This window comes from Phycodurus eques, chromosome 9, assembly GCF_024500275.1.
Source record: "Phycodurus eques isolate BA_2022a chromosome 9, UOR_Pequ_1.1, whole genome shotgun sequence".
NCBI classification, from domain to species: Eukaryota; Metazoa; Chordata; class Actinopteri; order Syngnathiformes; family Syngnathidae; genus Phycodurus; species Phycodurus eques.
The window spans coordinates 15725271-15740499 of NC_084533.1; the positions used below are offsets into that span (position 1 = coordinate 15725271).

The 15229-nt window shown below is 41.3% G+C and overlaps 1 protein-coding gene across 3 annotated transcripts in view; it reads right to left on the minus strand.

Moving 5' to 3' along the window:
- The window catches only part of pdlim7 (PDZ and LIM domain 7), a 40915-nt gene that overhangs the window by 19302 nt on the left and 6384 nt on the right, over nt 1-15229 (minus strand). For all 3 annotated transcript variants that reach the window (XM_061685434.1, XM_061685435.1, XM_061685436.1), the window contains exons 3-4: nt 5752-5903; nt 799-826 (exon numbers count right to left, since the gene is read on the minus strand). In XM_061685434.1, coding sequence (XP_061541418.1) covers nt 799-826; nt 5752-5903 — 180 coding nt within the window. The remainder of the gene's footprint in view (nt 1-798; nt 827-5751; nt 5904-15229) is intronic.

Genomic DNA, 15229 nt, shown 5'->3' on the forward strand with positions numbered 1-15229 from the left:
TGGCAAGAGAAGGAGACAATCCAGCACAGCACACAACATGCAGTTAGACATATGGCAAGCACAAATACATTCTCTTTTACTGAACTTTATTTGAAGCCTGATAGCTTCCCCAAACAGATGATAAACGAGTCAAAGCCCGAAGGCCTTTTTCCTATGCAAAGAATATGTGCTCAAGAACCATGCTACTTATTTGTGTTGCCTGAGTATCCTTTTAAAATGACAAAATAAAAGTGGTCAGCATGAGAAATGGTCACATATAAAATTGATTTACAAAAAGCCTTCCAGATGGACTGAGAAAGGACAGCCACTAAAAAGCAGCATTGACTTTGTGGAAGTATGACGTCCCAGCTGCTGTTCTAATAACAGAGCGTAGCACAAGGCAGTTCATGACACCACTGTGCTTTTCCAACTGTAATCAGCAGGCCAAGTGGCTCTTAAGAGACGCGAGAGCAAAACTGAATGTGTCACAATCACTTTAAATCTGGTATCAGGGGATATGTGAGGCATTGCAACAAATAAAAGCCAGGAAATTCCAAAGCATCATTCACGCCACTCCATCCGGTGAAGTGATTCAGTGGCGCGCTGATGCTTCGCTAATGCGCAGCCTCTGGACCCTGTCAGAGCTTGACAGATGACTCAGGCGAATCACATTACTTTAAAACCAAAGTGACACCACACACAGTTTCGGTCAAATGTGAGCAACAATTACATAGAGTCTCAATCAAGGCAGTTTAGTATGTAACAAACCGCTTCTGCATATGTGGTGAGTGGAAACGACTGCGACGAATACAGGCTTACCTTCTGCTCACCGTCAACTTTGACAGCTCTGTGGAGAAACCATGGGAACATGAGTTAGTTCCAACTTCCATACAACTCAACGCATCTTCACAAAACAGCAATTTTAGCAGAGACAATGTGTATTACGTCGATAAATCCAAAATGATTAATGGTATAACGACAACACTTATATGATCCCGTAGTGACTTTGGATTCATTGACAGAATAAAGAAAATAATCTAAAAAGGATATTTAAATTGAACTAAATTAAAACAAAATTATTATCACCCTGAGATTAAACCTTCCTGAACAAATGTCATCCCCATTTTTTAAAATCACAGAACATACAGTACGTGCAAATCTTGGGAGTGTATTTTGACCACTGTCCAAGAGTTTAAGAAAATTACTGAAAGTTCTATGGTAATACATTATATACTGTTGTCCACATTTAATCACCCACTAAAGTCAAATACTCATCACATTTTACCTTTAATCCAGAATGCAAATTTCTGCCTTGTCTTCACTGAGTTGAGCGCAAAAAGTTGTCAGTTTATCCAAATGTACCTCAATCAAAGTACCGCTAACACAAAGCTATAACAGGTTACAGCAAGAATGAACTTGCATGTCAGTCACCCACATTGTTTGGGGCTACGGACACACACAATGGCTGCTTCCTGCAACAATGAGGGATGAATAACCGCTTATGTCTGCCTGTCCAAGCCCTGATAAAGAGGCGCTAAAGACAGGATGACAACAGATATAGTGAGCAGCGGGCAGAGCATACAGACATGTCGACAAATCAAAGTGACGTTCACAGAGTTAGAGCTTGCTGGCTGTCGTAGTCCTAACCCATAATTTGATGAGCCACGCTTTAATCGTGGAAAAAATGTGTCATCGCTGTCTTGAAGTTTTTATTCAACTCTCGTGAGAAAAATATGTAGAGATGATTTGTGTTTTTCAGGGCAATGAGTTTGCTTGGACCGAGTTTGACCCATGAGACAGAACAAACGCGCTCGCTCAATGAGATCATTTGACCTCATTTCATAGTTCAATCAACTGCATGAGGCAAGCCTAGCTCCAAAAAAATATTTTTGTTTTTAAGATGAAACATAATCATTGACATTTCATAATTATACTGGGTTTACTGTCACACATAAATGTAACTACTGGCAGCACTGTGCTTTTACATTTCAACAGAATAAATATTTATTATTTAAAAAAAAACAAAAAAGATAATCACTGATGTTGTTTCAGAAACATTTACGTACATCTTTTCCTCTTTAATAATAAAAACAATAGCAGAGGGCAAGATGTTGATTTAACACGCTGGATCTTTGAATTGCTGGCTGCATCTCAACAAGTATGAACCCTGATCTAACTTTCATAGGCACTACTGCCCTTTTCCTTCTCTGCTCAATCTCGTCAAGTCAGAAAACCCAATAAGTATTCATAACGCTTCACTTTTTTCACATTTTATTGTTAGAGCCCTATTCCAAAATCGAATAAATTCATTTTCAGAAAATCTACATACAAGACCTTATAATTAGAACATGAAAACATTTATTTATATTATTACAAAATTATTACAAATAAAAAATAAATCCCCTTTTTGTATGTATTTACAGACTTTGCTAAATATTTTGTTGATGCACCTTTGGCAGCAATTACAGCCTCCATTTTTTTTTTTAATATGATGCAAAAGGATTGGCACAACACCCATGTTTGGGCAGTTTCACTCTCTTTGAAGCACCTCTCAAACTCCATCAAGGTAGATGGGGAGCATTGTTGCATAGCCATTTTAAAATCTCTCCATAGATGTTCCATCAGATTTGAATCTGGGCTCCAACCGGGCAACTCAAGGACCTTCACAGAGCTGTCCTGAAGCTGTCCATTGTCCTTTGATATCTTGGCTGTGTGCTTAAGGTCATTGTCCTGCTGGAAGATTCCTGACTAGTGTACTAGTGCCTGTGTTTCCTACAGTATGATGTGGCCGCCAACATGCTTGACTGTAGAGATGGACTTGGCTAGGTGATGAGAGGTGGCTTGTTTCCTCCAAGCATGACATCTGGTAGTCATGCCAAAGAGTTAAATCATTGTCTCTTCCAACCTGAGAATTTTGTCTCTCATGGTCTGAGACTCCACCAGTTGCCTCTGGGCAAACTACAACGGACAGCTCTAGGAAGTATCATGGTGGTTCCGAACTTCTTCCCCAGGGCTGACCCATCCATTCATCCATCCATTTTCTGTACCGCTTATCCTCACTAGGGTCGCAGGCGTGCTGGAGCCTATCCCAGCTATCTTCGGGCGAGAGGGGGGGTACACCCTGAACTAGCCGTCAGCCAATCGCAGGGCACATATAAACAAACAACAGTTCACACTCAAACCTACGGGCAATTTAGAGTCTTTAATCAACCTACCATGCATGTTTTGGGGATGGGGGAGGAAACCGGAGTGCCCGGAGAAAACCCACGCAGGCATGGAGAGAACACGCAAACGCCACACAGGCAGGGCGGGGATTTGAACCCCGGTCCTCAGAACTGTGAGGCAGATGTGCTAACCAGTTACCTACCGTTCCACAGGTTTAGTGCCACAACCGCTCGGAGGGGCCTCCGGACGCCAGACAGCAGCGATTGTCACTACAACCGCTTTGCCGGATGGTTTGTTGAAAAGGATGGCGAGGTCATCTGCATAACCGTACCTCCTTGATGTTGTTGTGGGTAGGTCAATGATGGTCATAAATGTAGACATTGTACAGTCATTTGGCTTGTTAGGCTTTTGGCAGGGCGATCACTTCTATATTTGAATTATATGCGCGACTTTGAAACTATAGAGGAACCTCGTTTAACGGACACCGATTTAACGGATATCGGATGTAATGTACAGAAAATAGTGTCTAAAATAGTGTCCACTTTGCAGTCAAACGACCGTTGACAACGTCTGTTAGTACTACAATTATGATGATGTTACACCCCAATGGCATCCCCCTTAGATAATAGTGTGACTCATGCAGTAGTGCGATGTGTGTATCTGTGTGTACGTGTCCCTTTACAAGCATGTGACTTTCTGGCAACAAATAGTAAATTGGGAGTGCAAGCAAGTTCTTGTGCACTTATAAGGCCAGGAAAGTGGCTGCTATGCTCCTCAATAGTAGGTTATAGGGTATTTGCAACCCAGTCACTCAAGAAGAGGTGGTAAAAAAATAACAGCATGTAACAGCATGTTCTTCTCTGATCAAAAGCCAGGCTTTCAGCTAGGGCTAGGGGGGGAAAAAAATTTAAAATAATCAAATAACTCGGGTAAGTCGACCACTAAAAAAAGGTCGACACAAAATCTCTGCCTCAACGCTCTGGCGGCACCATGCTTTCTGGAGCGCCCATGTTTCTGCACAAACATTTCCTGCAGACGCACTGCAGATTCTACATGTTATATTTAGCTACAATAATTCTGCACTGTACTTGGTGTTTTTAGGCCTTGAAAAAAAGTGCTTCAATTTAACAGACGATCAGCTTTAACGGATGACCGCGCCCTCGACCCCCATTAGTCGGTTAAAATCGAGGTTCCACTGTACTTGAAGTTCTAGCTCTGCTATCAAGAAAATCATAGGCAACATAGTGAAAGATTTGTCAGAACATATCAGCCCCAGCGAGTTGGCAAGCAAACCCAAAGAGAGCTGGATGGGGGGGAAATTGGCGGCGCAACAGCTGTGATCACAGCCTCTGAACTTATGGGGATCACAAAATCTAAATGAGTCTCCTGACAGCACCCCAACTCATGTTTATGACTTGACAAGTCAATACTTTCTCATTTCATCCAAACCTCAAAACAGTCCATCTTCCTTTGGGTGGGTGGTCTGTGTTTTTTCCACTTTTAATTAAGCACCCCATGAATAAGTTTTGCTTTGCACTCGGAAGAGACAATTTATCAGTCAGGACTTCTTGGCAGAATCTCAATGGGATATTCTTAAGTGCCTCTTGTATGAAGGTCAACCACTTTTAATTAAAATTACTGAAAACATAAAAACATTTTCTGGCTCGTTCTTCAAGAAAGTGCATTTATCTATATACTGTATACTTTTATTAACCAGGTCTTGAAGGGACAAAAGCCACTGTACTCACCTGACTATGACTTGCAAACTAAAACAATACTATAAACACCTCTCTAAAAAAAATTATATTTAAACTAAACATTACTATCTTGGTGAAAAGGTGGACAACTGGTTAGCACGATCGCCTCACAGTTCAGAGGTCATGGGTTCGTATCCAGATTCCAGCCTTCCTGTGTGGAATTTGCATGCTCTCACTGTGCTTGCATGGGTTTTTCCCAAGTACTCCGGTTTCTTCCCATATTCCTAAAAAATGTATGTTAGTTTAACTGAAGACGTGAAAGTGTCCTGAGATGTGAGTGCAAATGGTTGTTTGTTTGTCTATGTCAAGTCAGCTGGGATAGGCTCCAGTACACCCGCAACCTTAATGAAGATAAGCGGTATAGAATTTTTGCTATAATATCCGTCCATTTTCTGAGACGCTTATCCTCACAAGGGTCGCGGGAGTGCTGGAGCCTATCCCAGCTATCATCGGGTAGGAGGCGGGGTACACCCTGAACTGGTTGCCAGCCAATCGCAGGGCACATATAAACAAACAACCACTTGTACTCACAGTCACACCTATGGGCAATTTAGAGTCTTCAATTAACCTACCATGCATGTTTTTGGGATGTGCAAGGAAACCGGAGTGCCCGGGGAAAACCCACACAGGCACAGGGAGAACATGCAAACTCCACACAGGCGGGGGCGGGGATTGAACCTCGGTCCTCAGAACTGTGAGGCAGACGCTCTAATCAGTCGTTCACCGTGCGGCACCATAATAGTAATACAGTATTAAGTGGATACTGATGTGTATTGATTTATGCTATGCACTTGACTGAGATAAAATGTAAATCAAATTTCTTTGCATCTCTGTCTGCAAAAGGACTTGCCTGTTAAGAGTGAGTGTGAGGGAGTCTAATGCTGTTTTGATCTTGTTTTGGGCCTCCACGTGGGTCAAGTCCTCTGCGTTAAGGTCATCAATACAGACCACCCAGTCTCCGACCCCGACACCAGCCTGAGCTGCCTTCCCACCCGGAGTCACCTGGAAGAGAGAGTAGAGGATAGAAAAGGTTTTGAGCTATTTTGAAATAAACTTATTCAACTCAGCATAAGGGTTTGTGCACATTCATTTCATTGCAAAGTAATCTTCAGCTTTGTGTGGCTTCAGAATTTGATGCAGTGTATGTGACTCTGTTGAACAAATTAACAGTGTAGTCTAACAGACACGCCATTAAAAGATGACACCCAGCACCCCCAGCTACCGCCGCTCTCCCCACCGAGGTTGACGACCACAGAGTGGCGAGATTCAACTTTGCATACAGAGGCTAAGTGAATTACAACCTAGGAGCATCAAAGTGAGACAAAAGACACCTGGTTTTGCACCAGACCGCTAAATTAATTAACTTCCACTTACCAGCCAGACCAGGACAATGGACGGGTACTACCGACACCCACAGGCGGCGGAACGTCATTGCAAACGCGGGTTCACTAACCACAGTCTTCACTGGACTTGACTTAATATTTTACTTGAAATTTACATGAATGCTACTAGTGACTGTATTTCTGCAAATGTCTGACGTCGAATCTGTTGTCAACTGAACCCGATGAAATGTTCCACCCTACAACACGAATGCCACACGTTCTCAACAATCACATAACATTTGAAACATTCGTTGCAGGGATTAAAGAGGATGGGAGTGTGACAATGCAATGCGGAACAATGGTCTCGTTATCTTAAATCCAATAATTAATATTTTATTCCACTGGTTTTAAACCACAAATTATACTAAAATGAAATGCAATTCTAGAGGCGCGGTCTCCCTTCCATTTGGTCAAAAGGTGCCGGCCTCGTTCTATGAAGCAGATAAAAGGCCGAAATCCTTTGGCTCGCTCTCTCTCTCACTCTCTCGTTGTTCCACCTCCCTAAGGCCTGGCCCAGCCCGGGGAGCCCCCAACCTCATCACGAGGTGGCGGAGGCTGGGAGATACCGAATCCCCTGCCGCGCTGCCAAGCGTGGACCGCAGGAGGTACCTGCAAGCTCCCCAAAGCTACCCTTTTCGGTGTGGGGCAGTTTACGGACGAGGCTCCGATGGGAAGGAATTGCAGTGAGAGTTTTCCCTGACCGCGTGGCAAGCATTGCCACTGCCAGCGCGCCGGCCAATCTGTACTTGAAGTGCGTATTTTTCTCTTTGCTTCCTTTTCCTACAAGCCATCCCTCGTGAGCGCTCTTGCCAACCCCCGAAAGGTCGACCCGCCTGCCTGAATTCGCAACACACGTAAGTCAAACTTGCGGTCAACTAAAAGTACAGATCAGTGCATATTTGGGTTTTAAACTAGCGTGAACAGGAATTCCAGCTATACGCATTGACACCCCATGCTCACTACCAATCTCACATCACAAGTCAGTTTCCTTTGTCAATGTCCGTCTGTACTTTGTTTGTTTTGTGTTTTTCTGTATTGCTTCCTTGTAGATTCCCCATGTTAGATCATTAAATTGTCCATAAAATTCACTACCCTCATTATTGTGTGTGTTTGGGTTCGAGGAAAGAAACCTCTGGCCATCTAGAACTCTTATCAAAATTTCAGAAAGTGTAGCAACTTTCAGATTACGAGACTGATAAAAAGGTTTCTCGTCACTTTCCCTAAATTTTATCCACATAAAAAGTGATGTGGTGCCCCTTTTACTAGATAAAATAGGTTAATTTATAACGATGTAATTTAAAATTACGCTAAATTGGAAGTAATGCAGGCGTCGCTTCCAGCTCATTCTTTTCTCCTAAATTAATAACATTTTTATTTAACCCATATATGCTACAGTAGTAAATTCATTTTCTAGAAAAGCGGTCATACAAAACACAAAAAACGCCCTGTTGTCGATTTGTGATTAAAACAAAACAAAAATCCACTTCCAACCTGTGCTTTTCCAGGCTCTAAAACATTTTTCCTGTCAGCAAACTGCCAAAAAAACAAAAAATTTTCCCAGCTGAAAATAGTGTTGCATACACGACCCCTAAATTACAAATAATTATCCTGTTTCTTTTTTAGGCACACACAACAAAATAGAAAATATGAATGCAAAGTCATGTCTGGCTGACAGTGATTTAATGGATGTGAATAACACCTAATAAGCAAATGAGGGTGTGTGTCCAGTCAGACAAACAAAGAGAGATATTTCACTCAGCACGATGAGGGAAAAGGCCATCATGATGTCATCAGTCATCACATGATTCACTGCAGATGTGACTACAGATGATGAAAGCAGCCCATGAAAGCCTCAGACAGTCGCCACATGGCTCACACAATCACATAATTTACTGGAAGGGGCATGTAGTTATTTCCATGCAGACAGGTAAATCTGACCATTTTCACTGACAAAACGGTGACATCATCCTCTCGGGGCAAACATTCTTGTCAACACTAAGAGGTCTTGTTACAAACAGGAAGAAAATACAGTCTGTAATTTAGGTTGAACTGCCCTACCTGCCATCTCCACTATAACCTCTAATACAAAGTGGGGTGATGCCAAATCAGGTTTAGCAAAACCCCTGTCAGCTTGGCCATGCGGCTTAATGAAACACGATACGTGTGTCAAATGCTCTGATAAGTGACGTACAAAGTGGCATCAGATAAGAGAGACTGCACCAGGATTTCAGGCAAAACCCCATTAGGATTACTCACTGGTGTCATGCATCCCTGCAAATGTTGGCTCATCAGAAGCTTAGAGGACTCAGCAGTTCAATCAATAGTGTTCTGTCATGTTCAGCTAAGCTATCATGCTCGGTGCTTTGATTTTGCACATTAAACATAAACACTTGTGCGAGCAAGTAAACTGATGACAGACAGCTCCACAGTGCACCCCACAAAAACAGCCCGCCTTGACTCAAAGCATGTTAATGCTAAAAATAAGAAGAAATGCATTCCTCTGAGGCAATTCTGCTTTTACAGTCAAGTTAGAACATCACTTTAATTGCCTTTGATTGGCCCTCTCTGGAAGCAAAGAGATAGACTAAAAAAGAAACAGCTTGTCAACTTAAGAAAAACACTTTTATGAGTCTTCTATGGCAGAAAATAATGATGACTTTGACACTTGTACTGTATACTAAAAGGAGGCACACTCTGGTAAATCACTGAGATTTCATGCTGAGAAACACAGTCTGGCCTCTCTTTTACTGCCACAATACCTCGTAAAAGCAATTTTACCTAAATTAAATCATTAGCAACATCCTAGAACATATTCTGTAAGCCCTGGCTGGGACTGTTACTGATGCAAGCCTGCTTTCAAACCCATAAAAACTCTCTACATCAAAACCACATTATTGCATTTTTCCTTAACAGCCCATGCATTAGAACATGCAATGTTCTAGCACCACCTGCACATTCTAATGGGAGCGAATACGATTGACAGCTATAGCTTTGTTATTCTGGTTGCAGTAGTCTAAAACTGGACCGTAGTATACATGTAAAAGCGGAATTTGTGATAGAGTATCTCCATTGGATCTCATTAGCATGAGACTGTCTTACCTAATGTTGTGTCGCATGATAACATGGTCTGTCTAAATTAACTGCCCAATTAAGTAATGGAGTCTTAAGTGGATTACTGAAATACTTACATGAATCAATGTGACTGAATAATTTATAATTTCAAAAGATTTATATTTATATTATTTTTTTTATATTTTATCATTATAATATTGTGCACAAGTTATATAATATACATAAAGGTTGATATTTATAATATTAACATAAAATGTAAATAATTTACAATACAATTAATTTAATTAACTACAAAAACGTAGATAATGGATGAGAGTACAGTCAATTAGTGAACTAAATAAATATTGATGTTAAAGAGCTGCAAAGGTTGTTTACATGTATGGTTGAGTCAGTGCTGGACACAGACACCTGTGCTCCTGGCTCAAGGTTCAGAATGCAGCTGTTCTCTCACTTGAGAAGGCTGCGCCTAAAGTTGCTGTGCTCAGGGCTTTGGTTGGTAGGGGGGTGGACAGAAACACTATATCTCCCAGCAGTTTGTAAATATGGTGAAGGGAAGTGGAAAACATGTTCTCTCGGTGTAACTTGCACTTGTACAGAGGATAACGAGAAGCAGAGCTGAAAGAATGCAAGCGTGATGCATGCATGGCAGAGTCACCATGTTATAATTTGCATGTAACAAACTATTACAGTAACTACAGTAACTATTAAATAGCTGCTCTCTTCACATAAAGGACAAGGTATTATTGAAAGTGAAGCCTTTTTTTAATCAATTTACAGGAGTACAGCGGTAGAGGTGTTTTGCAAGGCGATAAAATTTCAAAGCCTCAGGAGCCTTTCTACGTGTAAGGTCTTCAATACACTTTTCAAGTGCTTCTGTTGACTGATCCTGCACACTATCCCTGGCTTGTTTTTTACACTTTATTTGCAGCTGTAGGTATATTAGCCCAGTAACTCAGCAACGGCCCACTTTTATTATTTCCACAGCTATTTGGGGGCCGAGAGACTGTCTGTCCAGACATCACTCACACGGCACAGCTGATACAAATCCATAAATAGTCCTCTGAGAAACGAGAAACTAAACCTTAAGTACATGGTTGCATTGTACAGTCGAAACACCTTGCACTAGCCCACCTGAAAAACTGCTACACTGTTCACAACACAAGAAATTTGCAGTCAAACCGCCACAGGAGGCATGCCCCCTGTGGGCAATCTATCAGTAGGTACTGAAATATTCATTCCGGTCCTCTAACAAGGCTGCTTTTCTTCAAATGTATGAGAGAGCCTTCAAGGGCAGAGATCCAAAAAGAGATGGTTGACAAGTCAGATGCTGATGCAAAAAGAGAGGATCTAGACACATCCAGCTGTGGTAATGAGACATTATACGTCTCCTTACTAGCTTATTGACATGACATCATCTGTAATTTCCTCCCAACGTTTGATTTCCGATGACGGGACATGTGTTCACTGATAAAAAACAGATGGCACGCAGGAGGACACACATAATTTTCTCATAACGTTTATGCACTTGCATGGGCTCGAGATCTAGGGCATAAACTCCTGACAAGCTGCCCCCAACTGTGACTAAACTTTGAAACACACTGCAATTTCATATCATGCTCTGTAATTTTATTTTTTTCTGGTTAAAAACATAGTGGAGAATATACTGTATGTAAGGAGTGATATCATGTTACTTTACCACATGTACATTTTCTCAAAGTCAAATGAAACTGAGAGGTAACTAGACATGTTATTTGTGAGGAGTTCCAGAAACTAATCAGATTATGGTCAAGAGTTCGTACATAGACCAGCCATCAGCTGGTTTATTGCAAAAGAATTTACTCCACAAATCCATCTGGAAAAAGATACATAGGAACTGTGTGGAAAATTATCACGTCCATCAGTGGCCACAATAGTAATGACGTTTAGCAAGATACATTGACATTACATGCCTGAATTCTTGTGAATCCAGATGCCTTGCAAAGTTGTTTCACGAAACCTGAGGTCACCTAACTACCAGACTTTACACGATCAGGATTTTTGGCCTTAAATGGCCTGTTCATTTACTCTCTATACTTGTGTACTTAATTGCTCAAAAAAATTATATTTACAATAAATAATGTATCTTTGTTCCTCTATTTATGCCAGTGAGGCATAGTGACAGACAGAACAAATGAATGGTCTTCTATTAGAAGGCAGGAAGTAAATACAGTAATTAAAGTATCCACTTTTTGTGACATTTTTGTTTGCTGGTGTGTTGTGAGATTTTTCAATTGTAAAATATGTTCCCTGGCTCCATAAAGGTTGGAAATCACTGCTCTAGTCAGATTGTGTATCAGTCAGGTCAAACCAACATTACGTGACAGAAATAATGGGTGCTAACTTACTGTAATTAAATTACTTTATTTTTAATTAAATGACTTCACCCTCACCAAAACTTTAGAGCATGATTCGACAGAATGGCGGCATGTTTATGTACAACCGTTCGTGCTACCACTCGCTTGCTAGGCTACATAACGTTTTTGTTGCCTGCTTACGAGCCGCATCGTATTAAAAGTACGTGAACATACCTCAAGCAAGCCTTAAACGAACGTCCTCTCCTGTCCGGAGCACCGGTGACCACCAACACACGTTTTTCCCCATTTTGTCCTCATAATATAGTCGGCGTGATCCACTCTTCTTGTCGTCTCCACGGTAACGAGTGTATCCGGTCGCATTTGAGTTGACAAGATAAAGCCCAATGATCGTAAAAAACGGGATGCGGTGGTATCAGAATACAAGATTTTATTGCAGTCGTCTGCCATGGTGCAATCTTGAAAGCGCAAATTTGTCTTATAGTGTGATCCGGGCATTACGTGTTGTCTGTCTCAAACGTGTTGTCTGTTCCACACCGCCGACATGTTTTTTTTTGTTTTTTTTAAATAACATTAGCGGCCGTCAGATATATACAGGACTACGCCAAAAGACATGCGCCAAGGCCAAAAAATAAGCTAGCTTTTGGATTCAAATATACTGTGCACGATGTCGACGCGGAGTAAATGTCTTTTGCGGAGTCGATCAATGACGTCATTGATCGGATCGGTGAATTGTGACATTAAAGCCGATCAGCATAAAATGATAATTATTGGCCGATACCGATAAGGCAGATAAAATCGGTGTAAAGTCTACTAACTACACATTGCCAACTGAATAAGCAGTACCACAAAAAGTTATTTATGCCCCAAATCTTGAATATTTATGTTAATTTTTTTCAACATTATCAAGCCCAATTATGCAAGAACCCATTACGTTTTAGTCCAGATCCAGATAATGGTAGCGTCACTTTTTGCCAGTTGTGAATAATTCAGCCTACCCCAGAATAAAGTCTTCGCCCAATTTGTAACAATTTATGTCATTCCCGTGAACTATCTAAAAGCCTGCCAATAACAAACTGACGGCCAAACACAAACATGAGCTGCACCTAATATGTTTTTCACTTTATCTGTCTTCAAATAAGTGCTTTCCTCATTTCAATTGTTTTGGTCTAGTTGGTTACAGCACCACATTTTTAAGTCATAATTATCCATCCATCCAGCATGTGGTGCATGATTGGTGGAACATCTCTCAGAGACAACTCTTAAATGGGCCGAAATAACATTTAAATGATATCGATATCATAGTGTGTCCAGGGTGTGCCCCGCCTCTTGCCATAATCCAGTTCTGTCACTTCAGTCACTTCGGTTACCTCGCGACCCTAAACAGGATAAACGGTATTATAAATGATAAAATGAATTATGACATCATAGTTACCCTACCAGTTACTTTGGGTTTGGACAGTTACAAGAAATCGACATTACTAATTTGAGGAGTTCAGAATTATTTTCATTGACAGGTACAAACTATAAACCACAATAAATCTAAATTTTCACTGGAAACTTTCTATAATTCCATTGAAATTCAAATGTGTCAAAACACAAGAGAAAGTGCTGGGAAGAAAACAAGTGGAGTTCATGCTAGTGACAAGACGACTGGGGTCTAAAAGAACATTTAAAAAAGGGAGAGGAAGGTTTTACTGGCTTTTCCTCTCTCCTCTGTTTTTCTTTTAGTGGTAGAGTGAAAAGTACAAGCACACTGTGATGGTTTTTACTGTTTAAGGTGAGGATTCAGCTTGGTCCCAAGCTGTTCAAGTGCAGTGGAACTAATGACTAAAGACTCATGTGTACCATATTCTTCTCTTATTGCGTGATTCAGAGCTAATATGTATGGTTTACTAATCCAGATTTTTAATCTATTTGTAAAATATAGTTACAAGAATTGATTAATTAAGATGGACTAAAGAAGTGTTATTACTTTAATAAATGCCCTGAAATGATCTGGGTGAATTTGTCATTTGCAGATTAGTAGTTTTTTAAATTATTGTGAGTCTTTTATTATTTTTTGTTTTAAAAGTGTTGGTTATCTACAAAGTTAAATTACACATCAATTAATGTTTGTTGTTTCAATAATGAAATATAGTATATCATTTTAATCAATCAGTCAGACACTAGTAGAAATGAGAGAATTATTAACTGTTATTGTTCAGAATATTAATTGGAATATAGTTGACAAAATAGAGTGTGGAAGACATTGGACACAGAGGCAGGGATTGTCTATTGGCAGCGACAGGGTGGATGCAAGACAAATGTGGGGAATGCTGAGAAAGCATAGCTTCCCAGGCTCACAAACAAGAGGGGAAAGAAAGCAAGGGGGTGCACAAAGAGCATGGAAACCTACAGGTTTACTACAGCTTTCAAATGCATAAAGTAACATGGCATAGTCCTAATCTATACAAATCAAAACAAGGGCCCTTCATAATCCTCATTTAGACTATTTATTTTGAGGTGACACGGCAATAATTTATACATGAGTAAAGTAATCATAAGAGTTGATTGAGCAGTCACAAATTGACATCTCACCTTTACTGCAACAACAAAAACACTTCAACCCATTGATCTGTCAGGAGCTGTCACGTTCATTCATTTTCAGCATTTTGCAGAGCCTTTGGTCAAGTATGTCCGCATGTTCTTCATTGTATTATCTCCTTTAACTCCGTGCCTGACGGATACTTATCTCATCAGCAACCAGCCAGCAGAGACGGAGAGAACATCCATCCATCCATTTTCTACCGCTTATCCGAGGTCGGGTCGCGGGGGCAGTAGCTTTAGCAAGGACGCCCAGACTTCCCTCTCCCCAGCCACTTCATCAATCTCTTCCGGGGGGATCCCGAGGCGTTCCCAGGCCAGCCGAAGGATGTAGTCTCTCCAGCGTGTCCTGGGTCGTCCCCGGGGTCTCCTCCCGGTGGGACGTGCCCGGAACACCTCACCAGGGAGGCGTCCGGGACGCATCCGAATCAGATGCCCCAGCCACCTCATCTGGCTCCTCTCGATGTGAGGACGGAGAGACCACCCACTGAATTCATCCAGCCTAAACTCGGTGCCAGAATAAGACTTGGTAAGGCCGTTAGCGTCCTCGGGCACTGCCTGATTCACTCTGCCCTTTTTAATGACAGTGAGGAGAGCAAACAATGCCAGAGAGGCAATGAGAGAAACCGTGTCACAACTTTATAACTCCTGAGCCAGAGGGCCTGGAAAACTACTGGAGCTAACAAAGAGATAACACCACTGACTACTCACTCTTTTTAGAACATCAACAAGCCTGCAGGTAGATTGGTCTCGCCTGTCTGGACTGAAATTTCTTTAAGTGCCCCAAATCCTTCTTTGGATGAGGAAAAATAATCAAATTATTACTTTTTCATTTGTTTGGTGTGTTAGGGAGAAGGGTATCTATCTTGTCATGAGTCCAAGGGAACATCGCATTTCTGTTAGCGATGCCAGCCAGTGATCAGAGCAGATAGGAGAC